General features: G+C 38.8%; 1 protein-coding gene across 1 annotated transcript in view; it reads left to right on the top strand.

The window, feature by feature from the left end:
* Positions 1–19918, top strand: part of RYR2 (ryanodine receptor 2 (cardiac)) — an 814526-nt gene that overhangs the window by 520016 nt on the left and 274592 nt on the right. The window contains exons 57-58 of the mRNA XM_006895387.1: positions 2505–2582; positions 5105–5180. Coding sequence (XP_006895449.1) covers positions 2505–2582; positions 5105–5180 — 154 coding nt within the window. The remainder of the gene's footprint in view (positions 1–2504; positions 2583–5104; positions 5181–19918) is intronic.

The following is a 19918-nucleotide window of genomic DNA, read 5'->3' as shown; positions in this document are numbered from 1 at the left end:
CCACAGCTCAAAGGCGTCAATTCTCCTTCTATCCTCCCTAGTCATTGTCCAACTCTCTGATGCATAACAAGTGACTGCAAAAACCATGGCCTGTATCAGGCACACCTTAGTCTCCAGAGAGACACCGTTACTCTTGATTACTTTAGAGAGGTCCCTAACCGCAGACTTTCCCATTACAATACGTTTTTTGATCCTGGCTACTGATGCCAAGAGTGTTGACTGTGGAGCCGAACAAACTGAAGCTGTGAACAATCTCAGTCTCTTCACCATCCATTCTGATGCTACCAATTGGTCCAGTAGTGAGAATTTTTGTCTTCTTGACATTGAGCCTCAGTCCATATTGAAAGCTGCAGTCCTTGACCCTCTGCAGTAAGTGCATGAGGTCCTTCTCAGTTTCAGCAAGCAGGGTTGTGTCATCTGCATAATGCAGATTGTTGATAGATCATCCACCAATCCTAACGCCATGCTTCTCCTCATAGAGCCCTGCCTCTCGGATAATCTGCTCTGCATACAGGTTGAAAAGGTATGGAAACAGGACACATCCCTGGCGTACAGCCTTCCCAATTTTGAACCATGCAGTGTTGCCCTGCTCTGTTCTGACTACTGCCTCTTGGTCCAAGTATAGGTTTCGTATTAGCACAATTAAATATTCTGGGATTCCCATTCTTCTCAGTGTCAACCACAGTTTGTTATGATCCACACAGTCAAATGCCTTTGCATAGTCAATGAAACACAGATAGACATTCTTCTGGTATTCTCTGCTTTCAGCTAAGATCCATCTAACATTAACTACAATATCCCTAGTACCACGACCTCTTCTAAACCCAGCCTGGACTTCTGGCAGTTCTCTGCTGATGTACTGTTCCAGTCGTTTTTGGATAATCTTCAGTAGAATAGAACACAATAAACACTGTGGGGGCAATGACATACTGCATGGAAAGTCATTAAGGGTGCAGTTCGTTGATGTTTGGATGTCAGGTGCAATTTCGTATAGATTTGTCTGAGTAGATGCTAATGAAAAGATAAATTACACCAAGATCTAATGAAGAACACAAGAGAGAATAAACATGGCAGTAAACCCTAGAAATTTCATTTCTATAAAGAACATGGTCTAAGAGACTATTAATACTGGAAATTCTGTGCTAGAAGCAAAGATACTGATATTACTTCAGTCTGCATTATTCCCTTATTCAACAAAATTACAGAGACACTAATATTATTTTTCATTAGTTTTAAGATACAGTTGGTCATGTTTTACTATCTCTGTCATTGGGAATCCTTTGACAGTCCAAAAAGTAGAGAGCTCTGGTGGCCTAGTGTTAAGAAACTGTGCTACAATCTCAAAGGCACACAGTTCAAGTCCACCTGCTGCTCTACACAAGAAGGATGGACAGTCTCCTCCCATGAGATTTACTGCCTCTGAAAACCCACCGAAAAGTCAGCTGTAGCTCAGATATGACTCAACAACAACAAAAAGCAATGGAAGCACACATATGAACAGTATTAGAACTTTCTTTTTTTGATCCATATATAGACAATTAATTCTTTTTATGTGTAGATAATATTCATAATTTTGAAACATATCAACTTACAATTTTAGACTGATGCATGATTCAGAACTCATTTTTGTGATGTATGCTCACCACTTCCATATTGTCATCACATTATGTGGAGAGAGGAACAGGCCCAGGGGAGGATTAAACCTCAGACCAGAGAACAAGACTTTTCATATTTTTTTAGGCCCTCAGCAAGGACAAGTTCATACTAGGAAAGGTGGAACATCAGTGAAAAAGGAAGACCCTCAACAAGAGGAAATGATACAGTAACTGTAACAATGGGTGTTACAGTATCAGAGTTTATAAGAATGGAGCATGAGAGGAGGGTGATCTGTTGTTCACAGAGTCACTATGAGTCATAATCAACTCAATGGCACTAACAACAACAGCATGCTTTAATAATTAAGGAAGTATCCTGGTAATTGAAAATGTCTTTATAAACCATCCAGTTTGCGTGGTAGCTATAAATTTATTGCTTGTAAATAAAATGTTTATTATACTCCATCTTAACATTTGACTCATAAAGACGTGTGTAAATACCAACCTCTTTAATATTTATAAATAGTTAAGATATGGTACATGTAATTGCAAACCATTGAGATATGAGACACTCATTAACTCAGTGGTCCTTTACCATGCAATGGTATGTATCATAATTCTGAATCCATTCCACCTGGTCAAATGTGCATAATTAACATTTAGGATTGCTATTGTATTGTTTATAGGGTCACTATAAATCAGAGTGATTAGATGGTACCTAATTACAACTGAAAAGGAAATTGGGATATTAGTCAGTCATAAATAATTTCCAGGCCAACAGATACTACGTTTGAAAGATTATTTCATGGAGATAGATACTTGCTAGTTTTATCTACTGGAAATGGCTTGTTTGTTATTTGCTGTTAGTTTCTTCAATGACACCTTTTTTCCCCCTACAAAACTATCCAGGTGTCTGTAGATGCTGCCCATGGATATAGTCCCCGAGCCATCGACATGAGCAATGTGACACTCTCCAGAGAGCTCCATGTAAGTGCTACTCACTTGTTAAGATATTATTCACATTTCCATTTTAAAAGACATACTATAGGAATAGGTAGGATTCGATGAGGACTTGAGGAAATGGAGAGATAAAAGTAATAGATCAGAAAAAGTGTTAGATTAATAATAATAATATAAAACACAATATACAGAAATTATTGTATAGAACAAAATGTACATGAAGTAAACAGTATGTATGAATTACTGAATAAAAGTGAATTATGATTTAAATAAACGAAGAAATTTTTTTAAACCCATTCTGTGAATAGCCTCTCCCTCTGTAGATTTTATAGTATACATGGGATGAAAGTACAGATCATGACATTTATAGATTTTTGCCCCTAACTTTTTAGTAATGTAAAACTTAATACAACTTTTCCTCCAAATAATGTATTCTCTTTAAAGAAAATAGCCATTTAAAAAAATGTTTTAAAGTTTATAATTAAATAGCTATATCAGCATCCCTCCGTCAATTTTCTGCACTGAGGTAATCTGGCTTTGCTATGATGCTGAACCTTGTGCCATTTGTGGGTCAGATGCCATAATGACTGCCCATCATGGACAGTGTTTGGTGGAGCTCCTAGTTTAAGACAGGTTTGGAAGCAGGAGTGGAACCCACTTCCTAAACCACATGCCTCTGGTAACTTTGGAGAAACGACGATAGTTATAGAAAGGCTTGTTGTTGTTGTTGTTTAATGCCGTTGAGTCGTAGACGACTCATAGCGACCCTATGAACGAACAGCCTGAGCACTGTTCGTACATAGAGTTTCCAGAGGCAAGCCATTTTGGAAGTGGATGCCGCTCCTGCTTCCAGATAGAAAGGCTTAGTTAGGCCTTTTGTTCATAGGATGGCTTTGAGTCGTGTTCGACTCAATGGCATTCATCATCATCAACAACAACAATATGTGAAAAGAATACATGTTTTATTAAGATATTCAGAGAGCACCTTATTCATCAAATAATAAATATTTTGTTATATATTAGAGATTTATGAGATTTTGTGTGCTTCAGTCAGTCTTATCTGTTCTTTGTTACTAAAGATCCTACTTGCAAAATGAAAGAAGTGTGAAAGACTTTTCTCTCTGTGAAAAAAGTGTATTTCCAGGAAATCCATTAACAAGTCTTTGTGGAAATACAAGCACAGGCCTATGTGGTGTACTCAAACCATGATACTGGCATTGCTAGTATCATCCCTGGAGAAATAAGGACGCAAATGTAAAATCTGTATTGCTAATTTCATATTGTTCTTATATTAAAATGACTTACTAACTTAAAACTTATAATTAAAAACCATCTTAAAGGTAATTTTATTAAAGCCCAGACATCACAGGGGGGAGGTTAAAGCGACTTATCCAAATTCACTTGTCTGATCTGAAATGGATCTAGAAGCTGAGTATTTGAAGTGCAGATTAATCTAGAAGCTGAGTATCTGACTCCCTTTGGAGCTCTGGTGGTCTTGTGGGTAGAGAGTTGCACTGCCAACCGAAAGACAGGTGGTTTGATTCCACCGCCTTCTCTAGGGCCACTCTCCTCCCATGCAGTACACAGCCTCTGAAAACCTGCTGGGGCGTCAGCTATGAGTTAATCCCACCTGGATAGCAATGCGTTTAAGGGATATTTTTGGTGGAAGCCTGGGTGTCACAGTGATTAAAGCACTCCTTGGGAACTAGAAGGTTGTTCTTTTGAACTAGCAGCCATACCATAGGGAGAAATGAAGCAATCCGTTCCCATAAAGATTATAACCTTGGAAGCCTTTATGAAGTAGCTATGTTCTATTTTGTTCTGTATGGTAACTCAATGGTGGTAGACTTTTGTGTGTTTGGCTTATAATGTTCTTTATATTTAACGGTGTAGTAGGTTTAAAACGGGAAGTTCTGGTAGCGTGATTTGTGGGAGATGTGCTACAGATCCAAAAGTGTCATCTCTCTAGAATACATCTCCTTTCATTTGATTTACAGCCTCAAAACACCCATTGGAGGGTCAATTGTGAGTCAATTTTCCTCCATAGTAATGATGACTTAGGTTTACATCAGCTTTTAAAGCTTTGGAAATGAAAAAGGGGGGGAAAGCAACTCATGAAGTAGATATTTCTTTCTAGAACAATTGTAACTATTCACTGGCTAGTTAATAAAATGAGTCTTTAAACATTACAAATAGCAATAAGTATTCCATGAGTGTTTACCTGCTGCTGTCCAGCTCATTCTGACTCATCACAGACCTAGAAGATAGTGGAAAGCTGTCCACAGGGTTCCAGGGGCTTTGATCTTTACTTGTGGTGTGCTGCACCTTTGTCCTCCACCATGCTGTGAGTTCAACCCACACCCCCTTCAAGTGTCAACTGAGCACATAACCACTGTGCCCTCGCGTTCCTTTCTGCCATTCACTACTGTGTCATTTGACTAATTATGAAAGTTCTCAAGGATTTATATGCTGAAATTAAACACTGTGCTTTTGTCAGTGTCTTACTTACTAAAATAACATTTAGTTGTTAAATATTTTATTCCTTTAAGGCTATGGCAGAAATGATGGCGGAGAACTACCATAATATATGGGCCAAGAAGAAGAAACTGGAGCTGGAATCCAAAGGTAATATTTTTTCAGCAACCTTTATTAGAATATCCAGAATTCATCTAAAAAATATAGAGTACAAATTTAAAAATAGTCACGTTAACACGAGTCCATTAAAACTTTAACAGAAGCAGAATGTGTAGAATTTCGATCTTTCAGAATTTCTGTGACTTTATTGCACATTTTCACATGTGAATGTGTTTTCTCCCTAGATCTCCAGTTAACTCTTTAGATGTCCTTAGCTAACATAAATATATCTCTTCACTCATCCCTTACTATATCCTAGCTCAGCCTCTAATTTTCTCCAGTCTAGTTACCCAACTTGTGGTAGCCCATATGGAGGTGCATTGCTGACATAAAGGCCTCTCTCTGGCGGTTCGTATCCAGCTGTGGCTCCGCAAGAGAAGGATGGCGGTCCTCTCTCATGAAATTTATAGCCTCAGAAAACCCACTGGAGGGTCCACTATCAGTTGGTTCTGATCAGCTTGACAGCAATCATGAGTGAAAATTACCTTACTATTTCTAACATACTTTTGCATGATTTTACCTCTTTTTATTTAAAATACAGAAATAACTCCATATTCTTTTAGTCATTTTTTAAAATCTTAACCTGTGTAAGTATTTTTCACTTGACTGCATCCGGCTTTGATTTTCTCCCCATTATTTGTTCAGCATTAGCATATACATGTATTGTTTATAAGATGTATGTGTTTGCTCTCTTTTTTACCTTTTGCTTCCTCTGAATTTGTTCAGTCACTTGGTTGAATGAAAACACAAACATTAAGTCTTTGTTCTACCCAGGGATTCAGTCTATCTCTTAATACCTTCTCAACTTGTTTTATGATACTAGAAGAGTTTGGGGGAACCAGACAGCAAAATATGAGGAGAGAGCTCTGCCTTCACGTCTACCTTACCTTCTCTTACTTGAAGTGTTTTGTACTGTAGTATTCAATCATAAAGCCACTAAGGTGCCAATGTCAAGCATCTCATCTACTAGGGAACTCATGAATTCATTTTAGAGCCAACACTGGCTGGTTTAAGGCAGCATCCTAGAGATGACTGGGTTCATTGGCTTCCCAAATTTCTCTCCTTTTTTCCACACGAGATCTATACTGATTTTAAAAATGGGAGGTATGAGAGTTGGAAGTGCGGTGTCTTTCCACAACCACACCACTAGTAAATAGGAGAGCAAACAGTTAAACCCCAGTCTACTGGCTGACTTCAGAAATCCCATGCTAAATCGGTGCAAGTCTAATATGGTGAGAAGCATTTCAGAGATGGAGAGAGCTCTGTGTTCTTAGGGATTTTTACATGATATTATTTGTTCTTTCTCTTCCTCTCCCTTCTGTTTTTATCCCCTTGTTTTTTTAGTCTCTGATTCCCAAATTATTATGAATTACAAATTAAGTAAAATTGATAACATTTCCTACAGCTAAGTGCAATAATGTAGCTCATAATGTTATTAAACAGATGATGCAGCCACCAGCCCTTTAGTCAAACACAGAGACAGGGTGCAATCTCTCCAGAGCTAATTTATCTTTCTTCATGAAGTTGGTGCTCTTACAGCCTTATATCTCCTTTCTCAGAATTTCATGGTTTTTCTGTTCAGGTGTGCAATTTATATCCCACCGAGTCATGGTGCCCCACATCCTGTATATGATCACCCCTTAATCCTTCAAACAATATTAACAGCCTCATTGAAACTATTCACTCAATGATAAATTATTTTCCCCCTTAAAGGTATAAAATCATAATCTTCTGGATTTTCTTATTTTGAATTGAGATTTAACAATACCTCATTATTTTTTTATATTTTTTGCAGTACTACCATTAACTAACTTGTGGAAGTACATACACAGAGAAAAAGTTAACCATTAGGACAAATGATTAAAGGGTTCAAAATAAAATACTGAAACTTATTGAGAGAAAGTTAATACTTGGTATTAATTGATTGAAAGATTCAAAACAAAATGCTAAAACTGAGAAACAGTTAATCATCAAGACTAGTTGATTAGAGGGCTCAAATAAAAACTAGAAGTTTTAAAAACTCTTTTCTTGTTCCCCACTGTTATTATGTCAGTCTTGTATCTGTAAGACCTAGTTCTTCTGCTGTTGTGGGTGGACTTACTGAGAAATAGATTCAGTGAAACCATGGGTAGCTCTCATGAAAGAGAGACAGCATGGAGTAATTTTTATACAGCAGCAGTGTATAATTTTTATATCAAGAAATAAGATTATTCCTGTCATGAAAGCTTGCAATCAGTTAAGGTTAAGACGCCATGAGAACCACCTTAGATGTTGATCCCAAAGAATTCTATCCTCTATTTTATATCTTGTACTACCATTTTGACTTCATATAGTGTCTAGCTTATAATGTTGGAGTTATGAGAGAGGTTAAAACATTTTGATTCTTCGTATTTGTCATTATGCCTTAGCAGTAGATAGTCAGTTGCAGTACTATTTTCCAGGACTGCTTCTTTTACTTGTCCTAGTCAGATGCATAAGCAGAGAGATGGCATGAAGGGCTTTTATAACTGTCCAGGCCAGTGTACTAATTTCCATATTTCGGGACATGTCCATAGCAGGCATTAAAAAGAGGAATAGGGTCATATATTCAGCTACACTGAACAGGTATAGATGGCTACAATAGTCAGGGGGAAAGGCTAGCTCTCAGGTAGCTCAGTGATGAGGTTTAGCAGTCAGGTCCTCTCTCTGGGCTAGGAACATGCTAAACCTTTCAAAGCCCTTTAGCAAGGAAGTAGGGGAAGTTCTTGGTTGCCTAAAGAAAGAAAAAAACACTCTGCTGGTAGTTTGCAGTGGGAGTGCTGTATTGGCTCACTTACACGTCAAGCTCTTTGTTTACACTCACACATAGAGATGACCTTCACAGGACTGGGGGAGAATATCCAAGCTTGTTATACAGCAGACTCCATCTTTCTAGCCACCATTGATGTAGCTCCAACTATAGTGACAGGATATTAGCACTCTTAGGGTGCTGAAGAACATTTTCTGGTCTTTTCATAGTGGATCTTCATAGGTGACATCAGTCAGTCATATCATCCTCATATTTAGAGGTCATATTCTTACCACTGGGCAATTGGCAGCACCATATTAGATGGAGAAGAGATTGAGGTTGTTAGCAATTACAGCTTGTTCAGATCCAAAATCAACACTCTTAATACCAGCAGTCGGGAAATCAAAAGACAAATTGCATTGGAAAAATCTGCTGTCATGGACCCCTCCAGAGTGCTGAAGAGCATCAGTGTCAGTCTAGATACAAAGATGTGCCTATTCAAGGCCACAGTCTTCTCAATTACTTGTTAAGCTTCAGAAAGTTGGACAGTGACTAAGGATGACAGAATAGATGTCTTCGAGTTGTGGTGCTGGAGAAGAGTTTTGAACATACTATGAACTGCCAAGAAAACAAATAGGTCTGTTTTGGAGAGGGTAAAACCACGTCTCTCCTTGGAGACTGGGATTTTGAAGCTCCACCTCACTTACTTTGGGCAGGTGGGTAGGAGAGATCGGTCCTTGGAGAAGGACATCATACTCAGAAGCATGGATGGACAGCGCAGGAGAGGAAACCCCAGATGAGATGGATTGATATAGTGGCTGGGTGTTGGCGTGTCGTAATTAGTGAGACTGGCTCAGGACAGGGAAGGGTTCAGAGCTGCTGTACATCACTATAAATTGTAGGTGACTCAATGGCTCATGACAACAATAACGTACTATGACAGATTTGGAAGCAAGAGTGGCACCCACTTCCTAAATAACATGTCTCTGGAAACTCTATGAACTTTGATAAATGTCGATAATTACAGAGGGGCTTCAGGCCTTTTGTTGGTATGAGTTGTGCTCGACTCTAAGGCAATCAACAACAACATTCCATTTTGGAGCTGTGCTATGGCAGTACTAACCCAGACAAGGCAGGAAGTAAAGATTTGCTTAACATATGTCCCCTTTTCAGACAGAAATTAGACACGTGAATTACTTTTTGCCAGGTATACTCAGATATTCTCATTTCGGTTAAAGGAAGTCAACTGTAAGTGTCCAATATATGGTAAGAGAAATAAAATTAACCCCACCTTAGTCAGATTGAGATCAGAGGAAGAGTCTCCAATTGTCCGTTGGGGTATTTCTTGACTCAAATTTGATGAGTCTAGCTCTTGAGGCTCCCAAGTTTGAGAGCTGTAGGGGTGGTTTAGTAGAACCTTTAAAGGTTTGGTCCATTTCTGTTCTAACTGGGAATCAGATCTCTTTCTTCAAATCCTAAATTGGAGGTTATCACTAAGCTGCTAGAGTGTAGGTCATGTGTAAAGGAGGAAGCCAACCTGGAAAGGGCAAATTTGTGAGTAATAGAAAGTGCTTGAGGGAGGTGTACATACCACTGCACCTTCACATCCTGGTTAAGGGTAGGCAGAAGATTGAAGTAAGTTTCCTGGAAATATCTAAAGCATGTAATTCATATCAGCCCGATGTAGACATGCTTCTGGGGGATACCTACATTCAGAACAGGTGTAATAGCAACCCCTAATCCCAGTGGAGATGCAGTTTTTGACATAGTTTGCCATTTGTTTGTTTGTTTTTTCTTTAATAAATTTTTTAAAATTTTATACTGGTTTACTTACAAAGCTTGTATACATTGTTTTTCACACCAGATCTTTCCTATTTCCTTTACCCACCCCTCCTTTTACACATCAAATTGTGCGACCCTATGATTACCCCCTACCCATCTTCACTTTTCTGATTCTCCTTTTCCCTCCATGGATCCTCTTACACATTTTACTAGTTATCTTTTTAGTTCTACAATATTGGTCTCACATAGTATTTGTCCTTATGGGACTGAGTTAGTTACTTAGCATAACACTCTGCAGATCCTCCCAATTTAGGCAGTTGTTGTTGTTGTTATGTGCCGTCGAGTCACTTGCGACTCATAGAGACCCTATGTACAACAGCCCTAAACTCTGCTCTGTCCTGTGCCAATCGCACTGTTTCTGACACTCCCATCCCAATTATCCCAGTCACTGAATCAATCCACCTCATAGAGGGCCTTCCTCTCCTGCGCTGTCCCTCCACCCTCCCAAGCATGATGTCCCTCTCCAAGGACCGGTCTCTCCTCACAACATGTCCAAAGTATGTTAGACGGAGCCTCAGAATCCTTGCCTCCAAGGAGCCATCCAGTTTAACCCTTTCCAGGACAAATCTGTTTGTTTTCCTAGCAGTCCATGGTATTCTCAATACTCTTCTCCAGCACCACAGCTCAAAGGCATCAATTCTCCTTCAATCCTCCTTGTTCATTGTCCAACTCTCTGATGCATAACAAGTGATTGGGAAGACCATAGCCTGTATCAGATTCACCTTAGTCTCCAGAGAGACACCATTGCTCTTCAGTACTTTGGAGAGGTCCCTAACAGCAGACTTTCCCATGGCAATGCGCCTTTTAATTTCCTGGCTGCTGGTGCCAAGACTGTTGACTACAGAGCCAAGCAAACTAAAGCTGTGTACAATCTCAATCTCTTCACCATCCATACTGATGCTGCCACTTGGTCCAGTGGTGAGAATCTTTGTCTTCTTGACATTGAGCCTCAATCCGTATTGTAGGCTGCTGTGCTTGACACTCTGCAGCAGGCGCTTCAGGTCCTCTTCAGTTTCAGCAAGCAGGGTTGTGTCATCCACATAACGCAGGTTGTTGATAAATCGTCCACCAATCTTGACCCCACATTTCTCCTCATAGAGCCCAGCCTCCCGGATAATCTGTTCTGCATATAGGTTGAAAAGGTATGGAGATAGGATGCATCCCTGGCGTACGCCCTTCCCAATTTTGAACCATGCAGTGTTCCCTTGCTCTGTTCTGACGACTGCCTCCTGGTCCAAGTATAAGTTTCGCATTAGAACGATCAAGTGTTCTGGGATTCCCATTCTTGTCAGAGTCAGCCATAGTTTGTTATGATCTACACAGTCAAATGCCTTTGCATAGTCAATGAAGCACAGATAGACATTCCTCTGGTATTCCCGGTTTTCAGCCAAGATCCATCTAACATCAGCTACAATATCTCTACTACCATGATCCCTTCTAAACCCAGCCTGGACTTCTGGTAGTTCTCTGTTGATGTGCTGTTCCAGTCTTTTTTGGATAATCTTCAGTAAAATCTTGCTTGCATGTGAAATAAGTGAGATTGTTCTGTAGTTTCCACATTCTGTTGGGTCACCTTTCTTTGGGATAGGAACAAATATCGATCTCTTCCAGTCAGTTGGCCAAGTGGTCGTTATCCAGATTTCTTGGTACAACTTGGTGAGCACGTCCAGGGCAGCATCTGTTAACTGAAATATGTCAATTGGTATACCATCTATTCCTGGAGCCTTATTGTTCCTGCATGCGGTGTAGTATTCCACTGTGTGAATGTACCATAATTTCTCAATTCTTTCATTTTGAGTTGGACATTTGAGCTATTTCCTTATTCTTCCTATGGTGAATAACATTGCTATGAACACTGTTGTACAAGTCTGTGGTGAATAACATTGCTATGAACATTGTACAAGTCTGTGTTTGTGCCTTAGTTCTCATTTTCTCAGGGTGTATTTCAAGCAGTAGAAAAGCTGAGTCATACGGAATTTCTATGTGAAACTTTTTTAGAAAATACCTAACTGCCTTGCAGAGTGATTGTACCATTTTACTATTCACCGACAATGCATATGAGTTCCTATCTCACTACAACTTCTCCAACATTTATTACTTGCTTTCCTGTTAAACTTTGCTATTGCTATTGGAGTGAGATGGTATCTCATTGTGGTTTTGATTTGCATCTCACTTATTGCCAGTGATTTTTAACATTTTTTAGTGTGTTTGTTGGCCATCCAGATATCTTCCTCTATGAAAACTCTCTCCATGTCTTTTGCTTATTTTGTAATTGAGTTATCAGTCTTTTTCTATGGAGATCCTGTAGGATTCTGTAAACTTTTGATATGAAACCCTTGTCTGAGATGGTATTGCCAAATATCCAATTTCAGTCTGTTGGAAAATATTTTTTATATGTGCAGGGATTTCATCTTTAGAGGGTCCTATTCATCAATTTTATCCTCTCCAGATTGCACCGTTTTGGCTGTATTTGGCTGTCTCTTTTTACCATAGCCTAGGCTGTCTAAGCTTGATCCCATTTGTCCTTTATAAACTTTATGGTTTGTGTACCAATGAGGGAGTTTTTCTTTTGCTTTTCAAGGAGAGGAGCAAAAGGGGGTGAGGGGGAGGGGTTTGTGCGGGGAGAAGGGTGCAACAATGAATGAATGGAAATCCCAAAATCTCTGTAGATGTTCATTGAAATGAAAAATAAACAACCTAAATTTAAACAAACAAACAAATGAACAAACAAACAAAAACTTTATGGTTTGGGGCTTTACTCCCAGGTCTCTTACCCACCTTGAGTTGATTTGTGTCTGTGGTGTGAGATGTGGATGCTGCTTCAGCTCCCTACAGATACCAGTCAAGTTTTGACAGCACCATTTGTTGTAATTTCCCCTGAGATAGCTTTTATTTCCTAAACATAGAGGGTGTTTCCTTTTTTATTTTTTTCTCCAGATATTGAGGTCTCCATGCTGAGTGTATTCCCCACCTTATTTGTAGGTGATTACTGACTTATTGGGTAACTTTGACAACAAATGATACTCCATTGTCACTCTAGAATCTTTTCAGAAGTCCAAACCTAGGAAAAAGTTCTTTTATGAGTGTCTTCACTGTCTCTGAGGCTAACTCAATCTAGTTGGGTAAAGCTTCCTTCTAATCAGAGAAAGTGTCTACCATAGTCAAGAAGTACTTGAATCCTCACAAAAGGGATTAATGTGTGTGTATGTCCTCATCAACATGAAGTCAGTCTGCCAGTCTTTGAAAAGTTGTTCATCCTGATATAGGCGAAAGTCAATCTTTTGTTCTGTGTTTTCAGATTGTTTTTAAGACAAGTTAATTAGTTAGTGCTAACCTCCTGGATGATATTCTCAAATCCTTTGTCCTTGTTCCAGGGCCTAATGAATTCAGACAGTGCCTCCCTCCTGTCATTAACCTTTTCTTGGATTTGTTTAAGGTGGTGGTGTTATTGTTATGTGCCACTGAGTTGATCATGAATCATAGGGATGCTATGAGCAAAGGATCTGAACCCTGTCATCTCCTGTGCCATTCTTACCATCTTTTACATACTTGAGCTCAAGTCCTCATATACATAAAGTAAAACGGTTGAAACAGTTTGTCAGACCCAGTGGAAGAACTGGCATTAGAAATGCTTTTAGAGTCTTGAAGATCTTATTACCATTTCTCATCCATTCTAAGAAGTATCCCTTAAATCCTTTGAGGGCTTCATACAGGCTGTCAACCCAAAATTGGGACTCCACATCCAGCAGAAGCCGGCCATACAAAGGAAACCTTATAATTGTCACCTCGTTTAAGGAACTGATGTTTATAGGAGAATTTCTTTCTTGATTTCAGAAGCTTCCTCTTGACAGGTTTTACATAGAAATCAAGAAATTTTGCCAATTGTTAGCAGATTTGAGCATTGGTTTTAGAGACTCAATACCCAATTGAGCCAAATAAGTCAGAATCTGAGATGCGTTGACACAGAGACTGTAACATTGGGCACAAGTATATCAGAGATGGGACATAATTGCACCGGGCTCAGGTCAGTTGTCATAGGGTCGCTATAAGTGATTCTCACCAGCATATGACAGCAACAGTGACAAGAACTGTTAGCCAGGTAGTCTGAGTAGCTGTATCCAGTTATTAGAAGGTCATCGACTTATTACAGAATTAGTCCAGGACCTTCTCAAACAGAATGGGAAAATTCTTAAATCTCTAGGGTAATACACTCCAACAGTCCTGAGTTTGGGGGTTCTGCCAGTCAGATATGAGGAGTCAGCCAAAGGAATACAGAAAAGGGCCTCTTTGATATCTTGATATCTAAGAGTGAAAACTAGCTTCTAGAAGTAGGTTATAAGGAAAGTATACAGTTCAGAACAATCCATAGTGGAACACATTATTGTTAGATACAAAGTCTTGAACAAATAAATGTTCCCCACTACTGGATTTCTTGGTCAGAAAAATGGAAATATTATAAAGGATCCTGGTTTGGCAGAATTAGTCCATAGACTTTTAAACTTGCAAATTATGGGGCTATGTCTTTGAGGATCTCTTTTCAAAGAGGCTATTGGTTTCTGCGAGGTAGTCAACTTCTTGATTTTACTTGGACCTCAACGAGGGATTCCCATTTTTTCTTTCTAGAGTTTCATCTGGCTACCTGAGGCAGTTAATCTGTTTGTCACTCTCCTCAGGTCACCACTTACTGCCTTCAAGAGTCTGAATCTGTATTTGTCAGGCATGTTCATGAAGAAAACCTTCTGTAGGCTCTTGGTTTCAGGAAAAAAGTAATTTTGTCATGTAATTTTGATAGCAAGTCCTGGCCAAATAGTGTGACTAGATAACCAGGCATACACGAAAAGCTGTGCAGCATTTTCTTTCTCCAATGGAGCAGTCTAGGAGTTTCAAGAAGAACTGATCTTCAGGGCCACCTAAAACCCCTGTCACGTCATGGAAGATGGGAAAGTCAGAGATGTATTTACCACTGAATATGTACCTTTAAATTAAAATAAAAAAAAAAGAAGATCTCATCATTGGTCTAATAGACAACATCATAATAGATGTAGAAGAGATAGAAATTGTTAATGATTTGGGATTCACAATCTGCACCCTTGGTACCAGCAGTCAGGAAATCAAAAAGTGTGCTGCACTGGGAAGCTCTGCTCTCAGTTGTTGTTGCTGTTAAGTGCCATCGAGTAGCAGGTGACTCATAGCGACCCTATGAAGGAAAGTCCTCGACGCTTGGGTGCCTTTCATCTTCTCTCCAGGTTCATAGGGTTTCCTGAGGCAAGCTATTATGGAAGTGGATGCCACTCCTCCGTCCATGCTTGTTTTAATCGGGGAGCTCCAGCCCATTCTCCTGCTCTCAGGGATCTACAAAATACTGAAGAACAACACCGGCAATTTAAAGACTAAGGTGCACCTCACACACACCATGATCTGTCCAAATGCTTGCTGTGATCTGTCCAAATGCTTGCTGTGAGTCTGAAAGTCGGACAGCAAATAAGGATGACAGAAGAAGAATCTATGCCTTTGACTTGTATTAGAGAAGAGCACTGAATATTCCACGGCCAAAAGAACAAACAAATACATGTTGGAGAAGCTCCAAGTGCTGTGCTCTATAGAGGTAAGGACAGTGAAGCTTAATCTCTCATAACTTTCAGCATGTTTTTAGGAAGGAGTCAGTCCTTGGAAAGAGTCATTGTGCTTAGGAAGGTCAGAGAAGGGGAAGATTCTAATTGAAGTGGATTGGCGCAGTGACTTTAACAGTATAGTCAAGTTTGACAGAGATATTGAGAATGACACAAGATAGCGAAGGGTTCAAATTAATTATTCATAGAGTCATTATGAGTTATAGCTTACTTACTATACCTAGCAACAATACTATATGTAGATCAAGAAGCAGTTGTCTGAAAAGAATAAGAGAACGCTGCTTGATTTAAAATCAGGAGATGCATGAGTCAGCATTATATCCTTTTCCCATACCTATTCCATTCATCTCCTTGGCAAACAATTAGAAATATGAAGAATGTGGCATTAGGATTCAAGAAATACTCATCAACAGCACAACATTCCTTACTAAAAGTGAAGAAGACTTGAAGCTCTTGCTGCAGAAGATCAAAGACTACAGCCTTTATCATGCATTATGTTACAGCTCAATATAAAGAGAACAAAAATCCTTACCCCTGGTCCAATAGGCAACATGATGACAAAATGAAAAATAATCAGAGTTGTCAAAGTTTTCATTTGCTTGGATTCACAATCAATGCCCATCGGACCAGTGGTCAAGAAACCAGAAGATGTGTTGCATTGGGAAAATCTGTCAAGGATCTGTCCAAAGTGCTACAGAGTAACAATGTTAGTTTAAAGACCAAGGTACACTTAATCCAGGACATGATATTTTCACTTGTTTCCTATGCATCTATAGTAGGACAATGAATAAGGATGACAAAACAAGAATAAATGTTTGAATTGTGGAGTTGCAGAAGAGTACTGAATATCAAGAAAACAAACAGACCTATCTTGGAGAGGTTGAAACCAAGTTTCTCCTCAGAGGCAATGATGTTGAAGCTGCTTCTCACATACTTTGGGTATATGGCCAGGAGGAACCAGTCCTCAGAAAAGGACATCATACTTGGGAGAGGGAAGGGACAGTGCAGGAGAGGAAGACTCCAGGTGAGATGGGTTGACACAGTAAGCAGGGTAATGGGTGTAGGTGTGTCAGAGTTAGTGAGACTGGCTCAGGTAAGGCAGGATTCAGAGCTGGCCTACATATGGCTGCTATTAATTACAGACAATTTGATGGCACAGAACAACAACTGAATATTCCCATAGACTGCTATAAGGACAAACAAATCTGTCTTGGTGGAAGTGAAATGAAGGTTCATTGGAGGCAAAGATGGTGAAGATTCATCTCACATACTTAGAGCATGTTTCCAGAAGGTACCAGTCCTTGGAAAAAGAAATCATGTTGGGAAATGGAGGGTAGTCTGAATGGAATACTGTCAATAAGGTAAATTGTCATGGTAATTCTTATGACAATAGGCATATCAGAGATCTGTAACAATGAGTATATCAGAGGTCCTGAGGATGACATAGGATAAGGGAAGGCTCAAATCTGTTTTTCACGGGTTACTATAAATCATAGCCAATTAAAGGCCACGTAACACCAATACCATTATTATATGTGCATAATAAAGGAACTTTTATAAGGAAATGGGCAGGTAAAACTCAGAAATACCAGCATGGAAGTTTTTTTCTGAAGTCTGCAAATTGACTCTTGGAGATTGATCTTTTTATAAACAGCTCAGTACTTGACCAACAGCTATTTCTGCTATACTCAAACCAGATTAATGCTTTACTCTAATGGAGACATATTAAACAAACTCTGTGTATGAAGAATACCCTCTCAGAAACTTGTGATGAGTCAGGAATATAAGTTTGAGGGTTTTTTGTTTTTCCATTTGTAACTTTATATTGCCATCTTCTGGACAGAAAGTGCAGTGCAGTACATGCATTTCTGTAGATGACACTCTGCAAGCAAACTCCTGTAAAATAATTCATATCTACTTAGCATATTTGTTCATTTGTCTTTTTTTGAAAAAAATCAGCATTTGTGATTTTTAGTAGCTCATAGCTAAAGTATGTTAGATATTGATTCACTAGGCTCAAAGGTATTATTCATTCAAATAAAATAGTTCTTTTCCTGTTTTTAAATTCTGCTGGCAGTTATATTTCAGAACCAATCAGCATTGCACAGACCCAGTTTTTATCGTACATGTCATTTAAGTTTAAATTCAGAGAATAACATGCTATTCTATTAGTTATTCTATGAGTTCATTAAAATTATTTGCATTAGATCTTTGCATGTGCAATTAATCGTACATTTTGGACATTTAATAATTTTTGCTAAAATATTATTATTATTATTATTCCTTACTTAAAATAATTTACAAACATTCAGACTTAAAATAGTGTTATTAATATTTTTTCATCAGAATATGGATAGGTGAAAGATAGGCTCTTGCTAAAAGTTACTTGCCAGAATATTTACATCAATGAAATATGCATGCTATACTTATTAAGACATGTAAGAGGGACCAGTGTTTAGTTTCGCACATCCAAGTGTTGTTTTATGTCTTAAGAGTTTTTTTTTTTAAATTTTGGTTTGTTTTTTTTTTTGTTTATTTTGATTACTTCAGGAACGGCTGTAAAGCTTACTTTACTATGGCTGATGAAATAAAAATCCATGTTCAAATATTCTTTTCTCTTGGTGGGGTAGAAAATGAAGTCATTTTATTGAAACAAGCCATCTCATTTTACTGGATCCAGCTGTGCATCTGTGATGTCTGATTTTACTATTCCTTCTGTTATACACCTAGTTTCTATGAGTCAGAACTGACCCAGTGGCATCCAGCAATATCAATACTTACTTTCCACATTAAAAATTTGAAAGAGTTAAGAAAATGCCCTTTTTTTTTTCTCCTTCTTTGGTGACTGCAAATGTTATTAGCATTTGGAATTACAAATGCATGTATATAATTTTTAGTTACCTCTTAAAAAATCGTACACATAGTCTTGCTTTGAGCAGATTCCCTAAATAAATTGGTGCACGAGTTGTACTGGTAGGATGGCTTTCTTGTGCTCTGTGATTACAAGATAGCACAAGTGTTGTGTTGTTCCATGCTGCCATGTTGAGTACAACTTGTAGTGACCCTGTTAACAATAGATCTGAACCCTGCCCTGTCCTGCGCCAGCCTCATCATCGCTGACACACTTGACCTTATTGCTGCAGTCACTGTGTGAATCCATCTCATAGACAGTCTTCCCTTCCTCCATTGATTCTCCAAGGAATAGCCTCTCCTAGAAACATGCCCAAAGTATGTTAGATGGAGCTCTCCCAAGCTTGCTTCTAAAGAGCATTCTGACCTCACTATTTCCAAGTCATGTCTGTCTGTTCTTTGGCAGCCTGTGGGATATCCAGCATTCTTCTCCAACACTACAATTCAAGGGCTTCTATTCTTTTCCTGACATCCTTATTCATTGTCTAGCTCTCAGATGCATAGCAAGTGATTGAAAAGACTGTGACCTGGATCAAGCACAGTGTGGTCCTATTGTACTGTTGTTTTTATTAGATGTCATCAATTTCATTCTTACTCAGAGTGACTCCATGTTTAACAGTACAGAACTTTGCACAGAGCCTAACTTTTAACAGGCCCTAACTTTGTACCATCTTTATGATTATTGTTGTATTCTAGCCAGTTGTTACACCATCAAGCTGTCTCATTGATGGTCCTTCTTTTTGTTGATCCTCTGCTGTATCAAGAATGAGGCCCTTCTTCAGAGAATAATTCTTCTTGATAATATGTTAAAAGTACATGACACAGGTCTCTCCATCTTTAATTCTGGGGAACATTGTTGTAGTTCTTCCAAGGACAGATTTATTTGCTCTTCTGATATTCTTCTGATATTCAATGTTCTTTGCTAACACCACAATTGAGTGGGATTAGTTCTTCAGTAGTCTTCATTGTTCAGTGTCCAGATTTTACATTCACAAGAGACATTGAAAATGCCATGGCTCGGTCTAGGCTTTCCTTAGCCATCCAAAGTGAAAGCTTTGATTTTTTTTTTTAAATACAAGGCTTCTTTATCCCTTGGAGTATACCATTTGTATTTTTCACTACTGTTTTCATGGATATTGTATGGGTTTAAGAAAATTAAATTCTCAAGAGCCTCAGTCTTTTCTCTCTTTTTCATATTGCCCATTGGTCAATTTGTCAAGGGTTTCTTTTTTCCCCCTTTAAGGGTGACATACAAACCATATTGAAGGGTATATTCTTTGATTTTCATTAATTACTCCTTACTCACTTTCAGCTGGTAAGGTATAGCACTGGGGGTTTTTTATAAGTATTTCTCCAATCTTGTTACTGCATTCCTCATGCAGTCCAGTTTCTCAGTTTACTTATCATATGTTGTTGTTGTTGTTGTTATGTGCCGTCGGTCGAGTCACTTGTGACTCATAGCGACCCTATGTACAACAGCCTTAAACTCTGCTCTGTCCTGTGTCAATCGCACTGTCTCTGATACTCCCATCCTGATTATCGCAGTCACTGAATCAATCTACCTCATAGAGGGCCTTCCC

Source organism: Elephantulus edwardii, unplaced genomic scaffold (genome assembly GCF_000299155.1).
Source record: "Elephantulus edwardii isolate Elephantulus edwardi_28Jun2011 unplaced genomic scaffold, EleEdw1.0 scaffold00166, whole genome shotgun sequence".
NCBI lineage: Eukaryota > Metazoa > Chordata > Mammalia > Macroscelidea > Macroscelididae > Elephantulus > Elephantulus edwardii.
Note: the sequence above shows the minus strand (reverse complement) of the source record. Positions and strands in the feature narration are given on the sequence as shown.